The sequence below is a fragment of the Setaria viridis genome, chromosome 1 (genome assembly GCF_005286985.2).
Source record: "Setaria viridis chromosome 1, Setaria_viridis_v4.0, whole genome shotgun sequence".
Lineage (NCBI taxonomy): Eukaryota > Viridiplantae > Streptophyta > Magnoliopsida > Poales > Poaceae > Setaria > Setaria viridis.
In genome coordinates this window covers 4,244,119-4,254,394 of record NC_048263.2, presented here as the reverse complement: position 1 = coordinate 4,254,394, position 10,276 = coordinate 4,244,119, and the positions used below count along the sequence as shown (strand labels likewise).

Sequence of the window (10,276 nt, the reverse complement as noted above, 5' to 3'; positions counted from 1 at the left end):
CCTCGCTGCGCACGGGAACGACACGGAACGACCCGGCCTGGAAGCACGATAATGCGAGGCGGCAGTTCGCGCGAGGGCCTAGGCTGCCGAAGAAGATCGGGGCCACCACAAGACCCTTCGTGCTCTTGGGGTGGGTGGGTTGACGAACGCGAGGAAGTCCTTCGTGCTTTCACGGAAAATAACGTTGGGATGGAATGCCATCAAGGTTGCAAAGAGGATCTCGCAACCACCCCTACCTGACGCGCCAACTGTCGGATTTATAAGTCTGACAGTCCACCAGGAAGTTACCCAAGTGGTTGATTTCTAGGTGAGGGCGGTTGTGAAACCAAGAACTCGAAGGTAATCATGAGAACACGGGGGACACGAGGGTTTTAGACAGGTTCAAGCTTTCGGAGAGTAATACCCTACGTCCTGTATGCGTTGATTGTATTGCTGGTATGAGATTGGATTCTTGGGTCCCCTCAGGTGGTGCCCTTGGCCGCCACCAAGAGTTACAAGTCGGTTTGAATCTAATTTACTCGATTGTTACATGAAAGGTAATCTAAGTCGGACTAAAAAACGCGTTCCATGATATCCGGGCAGATTTGGATTGTCTTGTTACCTTGACGTGCACTCCAAGTAACTTCATGTCCTCAGCCCGCATGCCCTGGTCGGGCGGGCCTACTTGTCAGGTCCGGCCAGTAACTTGATCGGTGGGGACCCATGGAGTACTCGTATCCCTCAGTGTGCTTCCGCCTCTAGGCATGGTGATGCAGCCCTTCACCAGCACTGTCGTATGGCTTTGGGCTGACCCCGGCGCGCCTCAGATGCCGGCCCTGAGGTGCGCAGGCGTCTGCGGTGGCACTTCAGCGCGAGGCCGTGTGGGTGCCCACCGGAGGCCGTGCGTGCGGCCGGAGAAGTCGGGAGAGGTTTGGGCAGCGGCGGCACCCGTGGGAGGTGGGAAGGCCAAGGCAGCGGGGAGGCCTGGGCGGTGAGGAGACGGCAAGGCGGGGCGTTGGCGCCTATGGCGGCGGCGGTCCTGCTAAGGGGCGCGGTGGCGGCTCGAGGCTGTGGGGAAGCGGCGTAAGTGCCCGTGGGCTGCAGGAAAGCGGCGCTGGCTTGGGGCGGTGTGGGGTGGTGGGAGGAAGAAGAAAGCCACACTGATACGTAACCTCAGACGATATGCGATAGCTAGCGGGTCTCCATTCGTGAACAGTAGTAGAAGGTCTCCCAACGTAACAATCCTTACAGCGCTATAGATATAGTTATAATGGGGCAGGTCTATAAGTCTCTGCACAACTGAATGTTGCAGATGTTTTATTGTTTATCTAGGGAAACTAGGTTGGTGCTTTAGATATTTGTGTATTTCTTTGTAAATTTGGTTCAATCTAGAGAACTCAACTTAAGATAAATCTAAAATGATTTACAATTAGGAATGAATGGGTAGTAGGAATTTAAGCAACTTTTATAAAATAGTGAGCTTCGACTCCTCAGCCAACAGAGAATTAAGATCTGTTTGTTCACGGTGTGACCTTGCCACGGTAGAACTGCGGTCACGCCGCAAGCCTAGCAAACGATTTATCCATCGCAATGCCACAAATTTGGCAACGAACCAAACACCCTACTAAACTTGGATTTTGTACCTGTAGCGTGGCACAACGTGCTCTAATAATGAACCAAATGCACACTAAATCTCAAGTAGAGTCAAAACTTTCTCCCCTACAATATCATAGCAACCCTATATCATAAACAACGAGAGAAGGAAGTGATCCCACCCATGATCAATCCTATGCTCAAACTCGTCGTTCACAGCGATTTGGAAAAACATAGTTCGACTCCTTGGTGAAGTTTTATTGTTCCATCACCACTTTTGGTGGTTATTGTTTACATGTTTGTTATAGCAAAAGGAGCGCAGTGGGGACACATGCCCCACTTAAACTTTGGATTCCACCTGGCCTTTAGATTCCAGTGCGGGTGTTATTTTAAGAAATTACAAAATTACATGCCCCACTTAAATTTGGATTCCACTTAGCCTTTAGATTCTAGTCCAGGTGTTATTTTAAAAGAATTACAAAATTACATGTGTTGGTAGGTATTGCTTAACTTGGGATGGGTCCCTCCTCAGAGAGGAGTTGCCCGTATAATTTTGGGTTCATTTTAGTTATTTGGATGGGTTCTTCACATGGAATTGGTCGTGCAATTCTCTCCTATAAAAAAGAGGTTGCCATAATGTATAGAATCAAATGATAAACTTATTTAATCTTATTTCTGACTACATTGCATTGGAGATTCCCTTGGAATATTGATATGGTGTATAAGTGATACTTTGACTAATAGCATTTTTACATTATCTCAAGTTGAATAGTTATATGTTATGAAAGTATTTTTATATCTATGAAGACCATATTTACAGTTATTATGGGTAAAAAGGTAATAAAAAATATTCAGAGATAGCAAATATTGGAAGATGACTGTATTTTCTATGACAATATTCTAAAAGTAGTTGCACGGTCTTTGGTTCCTTTTTCTATTCATTTTCATAGTTCAATTTCTATTTTTTATATTAAAGTGAAACTAAAGGGTATTTAAAAAAGGTATTCCTTTTATTTTTGCAATACTTTTTTAACCCAATTTCAAGTTCAATTAGAAGGATAGAACGACGATAAAAATGGGGAAATCAAATAATTTTAATTAGTTCCGTTTCTATTCCATTCACTTTTTTATAGATACAGAATACCAAAGTATTCTAAAAATAGTATTCTATACAAAATCATTAGTTTATAAATTAAAAAAATAATAGTATGAGTTGTGGAAGGGACTTATGTCACCACAAATGGAAACTGAAGATTTGACGGGAACATAGATTAATATTTTTTTATACAAATCACATAGTACATTCACTCACATACACGTACGCATATCATCCCTACGAACACACGCACGCAACACTACCCATGAGCATCTTCGAGAGGTTGGACTGGCAAATCCTCGATATTGATGAAGTCGCCACTAGCATCTCATTGTCGATGGACGGGCATGTCACCTACCGCTAGCGTGCGGTTAAGTTCTGGAATAAATTAAAAAAATAAGAACACCCATATATTCATCGAGTTCGGATGGGTACAAGAAATCTTACCGGCTCAGCAGAAGAAAACATGTAGCTATGGAGTACTAGTACTGCTTTTACCTTCTAGTTTGTACAGTTGGTGCTTAGTTTGGCCGTGCTGCTGCAACCTGTATTGCGTTCAACGACGACTGTCAATTATTTGGGCACACTCTTTTGGAGGTGTGTCCGAGGATTGTAATCCTGCCTGATAAATAAAAATTGGTGTTGCCTTAAAAAAAATATTTGGGCGCACTGGTGCATTGACGTCACCGGCAGTAACACTACGTGACCAGCTAGGAGAAAGCGACACCCTGAGGTTCGGCATAGCTTTCTGTGGCATAGCATGGCAACAGATGAACAAACGGAGGTTAGTGCACGTAGCAGTAGCAATAGCGAGCACGATCCGTGCTCGACATGGCCGAGTAGCCAGCCAGCCGCCCCCGGCCTCTCCCAGCTACGTCGGCGAAAATCGGCGGCCGCGCTCGCGCACCACCGGCCAGGGACCCATTGCGGCGGCTCGGCTGGGGGCCTGGGTCCATCGCCCGCATCGCATGTCGCGGTGGGTTCCTTGCCTCTGGAGCTGTCCCGTCCACGTCGTCTCCTTTCCGCGGCGCTTTCGGTCCTGCCGCGAGGCTCCCGGCGGGGCCAGGTGACGGCAACAGCCACCAGATGGTGCCACCGCCGGCAGCAGGGCCGTCGCGGTCGGGACACTTGTCGCGGCGAGGCCGCGCTCGCTCAACGGCTCGAGTGCCATTTTTGGGGCTGTACAAGGTGTCTGTCAAGGTCCTCGAGCAGGAGCAGCGCCAGGTGTCCGCGGCGAGATTCGGTCGGCAGCGAGCTCTGCCGCCACCTGTCCTGGCAACGTCCTGTGATCCGGGCACGAGCCGAGGGCGATAGGGACATGTCTGATCTGATCTGCCTGCCGGATTTGGCCAAGGTCGGGACCCAGAAATGGGGCGGAACACGTGTGCGACGCTGAGGCAAGAGGCGCGCGCGGCGGCGGGATACGCTCCACGTACGCCGGCAGCGTGGTCCCGGCCCCCGGAGCACAAGCATGCCGGCCGATCGCTGCGCTTTGCCTGTCCAGCGCACGGCCGCACCCGGGGTCCGTCGCGTCCCGACCGCGGCCTGGGTCGCCGTCGCGTGCCGAGGCGCCGATGGAAGAGGGCCAGGTCGCCGGAGAGGCGTGGCTGTCGGGACACTTGGCGCGGGCGGGTGGGTCGACGCGACCTCTGAAGTGCCGGCGAGATGCCATTTGGTTGCGCGGCGCGGGGTCGTCAGCGGCGTGGTTCGCCCAGGTGTCCGCGGAGTTCCGCGGAGAGCTCGTCGGCAACGGCGGGAGCTGCCACCTGTCCCGCCGTCGCCGTCAGGAAGCAGGGATCGCGATGAGGTTGTCCAGGCGTCCTCCAACCTCCCCGGACTCGAGACGTCTCGCAGGGGAGACCAACAACAGCAGAGTTGTGCTCGTGCGGGTCGCGATGGCGCAGGAAACGGGTGCTTTGGTAGGGAGCCAAATAACAAAGCAAAAGCACCATGGCTGGCAATCTGGCATCACCGCATCGGCCTATTACCTTCCCTAGCAACAACCTCGTCTCCGTCACAGCTTACCTTCTTCACCGAGCATGGCAGCATGCAATAACTTCAGAACATTTGGACGGCATGGACAAACGTTCTGCTCAACAGGTCTATCAGGTAATACGCTCAATGCTCCAGCAGCGATCCACGAAATATGTGACTGAACGGGCATCAGTTTACCATCTCTTACATTTCTCAAATAAGCAAGGTGTCGCATTCATGAACTGCGCATTGATGCGATACAGGTTGATCATGCCGGCGTACCACTGAAGTAAAGTAGATATACAGGCAGCACCCTCTTATGCAGGAAAATGCTAGGTCAGCAAATGTCACAGCTTCTGTCGAAAGCTCAGAAGCACAAGCAGTTGGGGGTAAGTAAACAATGCCCCGCTGTAATGGTCACAAATTGTATGAACAAAACCGCCTCGACAGCTAACTAGGCGCCGGAGATGCCCCCTGTACACTGAAACATGAGAAAGCACTGTCAAACAATAGGATATGTTAGTACATGACCAATTTTTCTTGTACGATATGTTAGTGTTCCATCATTTAGCACATAATGAGTTCAATTTTGCAATGCATCAAACAACATAAACTAGAAATGTAGCTCTAGTAAATCCGAGCCCATTGGAAGAACAGAATCAGCAAAGACAATGACACCTATAGAAATTGTGAACTAGTATAACCTAGTTATATTCCAAGAGCCAACTTTTACAATCATAGGCATTGGTTTTCAGAGGAAGAATATAGAAACCGTGTACTTCTCTGTTCTCACAAAGCCACAGGAAGAGAAGGAAATTGCCCATAAAATACAATGACACGGTTCCTTGTGAAAGATTTGTGCATTGTGAAGAATCTAGATAATATTATTAAGTCTGGTTTCCTACCACATTGTTAGCAAGAGAGCTTTACCTAGCCAAATAATGAACAGGCAGCCTATGTGACATTAAATGCTGACAAAAACTTCAACATGGCACAAGGAATGGGTAAGTTTCAGAGCATCGCTTAGTTGATGGCCCAACTATGTTATACTGACGTCAAAGTTGCTAAGATGGATCAAGCTGCTAGGAAATTTTATTCTCTCACTCTTCAAAATGTAAACAGTTGCTAGTACAGACTTCTAATGGTGATTCATAGCAAATACTTCATGAGTGATGAAATATCCATAGTTCGTTATGGCTTATGAGAATTACGGAATGACAATTAGAAAAATTCAGCTACTCCCTAGTCAACATGGATTAGATAGTCAGTGTCAGGTACAGTATGATACATACAATCTAGTCACAATGCCTCCTGTCATCTCTGTGATCAGATCCAAATCATTATAATTATAAAATCTAGGAAATTCCTCTAGATCTATTCTCCTCGTCCAAAATCCCCTTTATGATATGGTTAATCAACAAGTTTTTTAAGTGCAGACTAAAAGTACCATAATATCACATAAGCAGAAGAAAAAGGCATAAAAGGAAATACTTGTAGCAGAGGTTAACAAAGAAGGACAACTACCTGTATTCCAGTTCCAGTATGGACCCTTGATGATCTGACAAATATCACCTTTTTTATTTCTGTCATTAAGAATGAGAATGCCCTGCCTTTACTATCTTGAGGGCAAAATACTCTCACACTTCAGAGCCGTTATGTTAGCGCCTACTCAACCAGGAATGGCATGCCTCAATACTATCTCTACACTCAGTTGCTGGTATGCAAAACCAGAAAACCTAAAAAACTATTTAATCTAGGGAGAGACTTTTCTTCATTGTCTCATAAACAAGATAGGTAATACTTGCAGCCGGCACCACTTTAAGAAGATTCGGTACAAGCCCTTTGTAAAATCCAGAAATTCCCTCACGACGTAGTGTTCTCCGAAAACAATCAGTCATTCCTCTATATGGATCCTCTGAATTGGCTGACTGAGCTTGCATTCTGTAAGTATAATTAATGAAAAGAAGGCATGTATGGGTATGTGTGAGGGACGGAGCTCCAAGGTTGTGCAAGTATACATTTCTATCAACAGAATCTACTGCTCACCTTGTTCTGACAACTTGCAAAGGGTAAACACATGTTGCTCCTAGCGCTCCAGAGACTGTTCCACAGCCCAACTGTACTAAAGGGCCGGGATCTACATCAGAAAATCATGATTTAGTGACACCAATTAAGAAGTAAAAGTATGGGAGTGCGAGCAGATTCTGGTAGAAGTGTACCACTGTCTTTGAGGACATATGTCTTCGACATTTCTTTCAGTGTCTCATAAACAGTAAGATCAATTCCAGCGTAAGGGACCATGCCAAGCAATGATGGAACAAGGCCTCTGTAGAACGCTCGAGGACCTTCACGTATCCATATATCCCTTGATAGTGCACCAAGGCTAGGAATCCTGCCTCCTTCATAAGTCTGTAGACGGGTCTTCACTAAATCAATGGGATAAATCGCTGTCTGTGCGACAGCACCAGCCAAACCACCAGCTATGAGACGCCCAGAGGTACCAATGTCACTCTTATTTTCTCCTTTACTTTTCATTATGTATTCTTTAAGCATTTCGTAGGTGTAGAATCTTATAGCACTTTCTGGAGCAACTTTTACCACATTCAATCCATTCCCTCTGAAAAAGCCCAGTAGACCACCCTCTCTCCATATACCCTTGACTGCATGTGCAACTGTAGTACGGTTTGTTTGCACTTGCATATTAACTTTAAGGCGGTCAAGAGGCGCCGTTGCTGTACGAGATGCTGCACCAGCAATGCCTCCAGCAATCAGATATTTGCTTGCACTCACATGTTTGCTTATTCCTTCTGGTATAGCAGCCTGCTCACCTATATCTACAAGGCAGACCCTTTCCCAGTGATGATAAATGTTCTCGATGGTTGCTTCATGAGGGTAAAGCAAAAGAAAATCTCTCCATTCCTCAAAAGTAATAATACCATCATTGTCCTTATCCACATGCTCAACGAATCTTGCAAGCTCTTCATCACCAATTTCTATACCTGCAAACATTGTTCTGATATTACTTGTAAGACATATCACGAAGACTAGATTTGTCAGCCAGTTCCATGGAACACAGCTATTTAGAGGCATAGTTAAATTCGAAACATAAGAAAGGCCTTGTATGTAAAGAGGCACAAAGGGATATAAAGCACCATATGCGTCATTCACATCAACGGAGGTGATACACACATGCATATTTATGTTCCAGATCCTTATGAAAAAGTTTGTCCAGGAGGGCCCAATGTTTACAACCTCCATTCCTTTCAGCAACTACAGAACACAATCACTCTGTTAACAGTTCTTTTTGGTTCTGAGAAGAAAATGGTGTATAGTTACAAGCTCCTGGATGAGTCAACAGCAGCATTTTTACTAGTACCAAGACATGAAATTAGGAGTAGATAAGCCGTCAATGGTTCCATGTTGGGCCCATGGATTTAGTGTTCAGAAATTAGGCTTAACGGCAACATTGTGTCCTATGATAGCCAAGAAAAATTCAAAAAGCTCAAAACTAAGCTATCCAAGGACTAGTCCATAGGCTGCTGGCCTTCAGCTGGGGCTAACCTGGAACTGGTTTAACCAGGACACGGGAGATAACATTCAGAAACCTCCCTATCAACCGTATTGTATCATTGTATGCCATCTGCCCTCCATTCAAGGTTTCAACTACATTTCTCATGACACCCAATGGGACTAATCTTCTCAGCTCTCGCAGCTGTCAGCAACAGTCACAGTCATAGAAGTTTTTCCACATGGCAATGCCTAAACGTATCCAAGTCATAAGCTCAATAGGAAAGAAATATGCCCCTAATAGCATCAATGACTGCCAGCCTCTATACCTATGCTAACTCTACTCATGAAGCATGCTTCGCATTATGCTTTCACTTTCCAAGGGAGACCACCTCTAGCATAAATTTATCATGGTTGCCACCTACATTTCTCATGTCAAAAGGACTATCTTTCTCAGAGCTGACATAAAAGGAAAACATAATAAGGAATTTCAACATTAGGAAACCCTGAACTTATCCACTCTGGTACTAACAGATAGAGTTGAGAACTGACACCACTGGATAACTCCTTTACCTCAAAAAGAAACTAACGGCATACAATATGTCTCAGTCAATAGTTTGTGTTGCATCCCGATCCCCAAATTTGAAAAAGGATATCCAAATTATGGAAGGGCCTTATCTTAATTTACTATTTTAAGGAAGCCAATGGCCTCACTAGAAGTCTAAAACCATCACAGAAGTTGAGTGACCGTTCTCACCAAAAGTACTGAATGTACTGGATGATGATGTCTCCATCAATATACCACATTGCATTCTTTCTACACTATAATTGCCGAATTTAAACTTGGGTACCTAGATTAGGGATACTGCAGCACAAGCATGTGTTGGATAATGATTTAGCTACAATTTAGCTTCCACAACTACTAGCAGGTAGTAGCAACAAAGAACACAGAAGTACTGAATGAACTAAGCATATCACAGTTGTCAGCTACATTTCTCATGACATCTAAAGGAACTATAGAATTTGTAGCTCAGAAAAACACAGTCATATCGGCATAGATGTCAGTTGAGCCTCAGTCGACATCACCACCAGAAATTTAGCTACGATACAGGAATCACTGGAAGTAAGTGAGGAAGGAGTGCAGCCGTGCAGGAGCGGCGGCATTGCGGTTACCAGCCTTGACGAGCGCGTGCCAGAGCTCCTCGGGCAGGATGCAGCCGTTGTGCTCGACGTCGATGGCCTGGAAGATGCGGTAGAGCTCGAGCTCCTTGTCGTCCATGTACCTGCGGAAGTCGTCGTACCCGACCCGGCCGTCGCGGTCGCGGTCGCAGGCGCGGAGCAGCGCGCGCGCGTAGTCCTCGAGGCCGGCGCCGGACCCCGCGTCCCCCTCGGGGACGGCGGGGACGCGCAGCGCGGCGAGCCCCGCGACGATCTGCGCGTGGTCGAGGTGGCCCCGGCCCGCGGCGTCGAAGGAGGCGAAGACGGCCCGGATCCGCGCCTCCCGCTCCGCCTCCGTCTCCCGCAGCGCCAGCCGCACGTGCTCCATCGTCGCCGCCTGCCCCGCCGCCCCGCCGCCCCCTCCCGCCGCCGGCTGAGACGCGGCGGCCGCGGGTCCAGCAGCTGCCGCTGGGCGGGGCTCCACCGCCTGGACTGCCGCGCCGGACATGGCGGGAGGCTGGCGGCGGGGGACCGACCGAGGCGGCGCCGGCGCAGCGGAGCAAGCGAGCAAGGGGAGGTGGCGATCGAGGCGGCCCTGCGCTGCGGGGTGTCTGATTGAGTTGGAACTTGGAATTGGAAGGGTGATTTCCTTCCAGGTTTGCCTGCCGAGGGAATCGAATATCCGCGGCGCTCCCACGACGGCGATGCTACCTCAAAGCGTCGCTAGAGCGTAACCACCTCCGAGAAGCTGGTGCCCGGCCGAGCTGAACAGTGAACACGGCTGCCTTTTTCTTGCCGCGCCACGTAAATGTGGACAGCCTGCTGATCTCATGGCGCTGGCGACGAAGGAGATGGAGACGTCCTAGACACCGATGCTTAACACGTGCCCGTGCTCTTGTGCTAAGTGGTTGCAACAACCTCTCCAAGTCTTTCGTTTCAAAAAATGCAAATCGTCAGAGCCAGGTTGAG

At 47.9% G+C, this 10,276-nt stretch overlaps 1 protein-coding gene across 2 annotated transcripts; it reads right to left on the bottom strand.

The window, feature by feature from the left end:
- Positions 1 to 4,802: 4,802 nt before the first annotated feature.
- LOC117835876 (calcium-dependent mitochondrial ATP-magnesium/phosphate carrier protein 2) lies at positions 4,803 to 10,276 on the bottom strand. 2 transcript variants are annotated; one of them, XM_034715207.2, is made up of 5 exons: positions 9,323 to 10,276; positions 6,862 to 7,641; positions 6,689 to 6,779; positions 6,167 to 6,583; positions 4,803 to 5,141 (listed from the first exon to the last, which is right to left on the bottom strand). In XM_034715207.2, the coding sequence occupies exons 1-4, from the start codon at positions 9,813 to 9,815 to the stop codon at positions 6,391 to 6,393; spliced, it is 1,557 nt and encodes a 518-aa protein (XP_034571098.1). In that variant the 5' UTR covers positions 9,816 to 10,276; the 3' UTR covers positions 4,803 to 5,141; positions 6,167 to 6,390. The 2 variants fall into 2 exon arrangements, with proteins under 2 accessions (XP_034571098.1, XP_034571090.1); XM_034715199.2 differs by having other exon boundaries at positions 4,803 to 5,123.

Excerpts from the sequence above, each read along its gene's own strand:
- LOC117835876 (XM_034715207.2), bottom strand. The coding sequence starts at position 9,815 with ATGTCCGGCGCGGCAGTCCAGGCGGTGGAGCCCCGCCCAGCGGCAGCT. Across the intron at positions 6,780-6,861 it reads ATATGTCCTCAAAGACAGTG|ATCCCGGCCCTTTAGTACAG; the intron begins GTACACTTCTAC and ends TTTCTGATGTAG. Across the intron at positions 6,584-6,688 it reads TTGCAAGTTGTCAGAACAAG|AATGCAAGCTCAGTCAGCCA; the intron begins GTGAGCAGTAGA and ends TTATACTTACAG.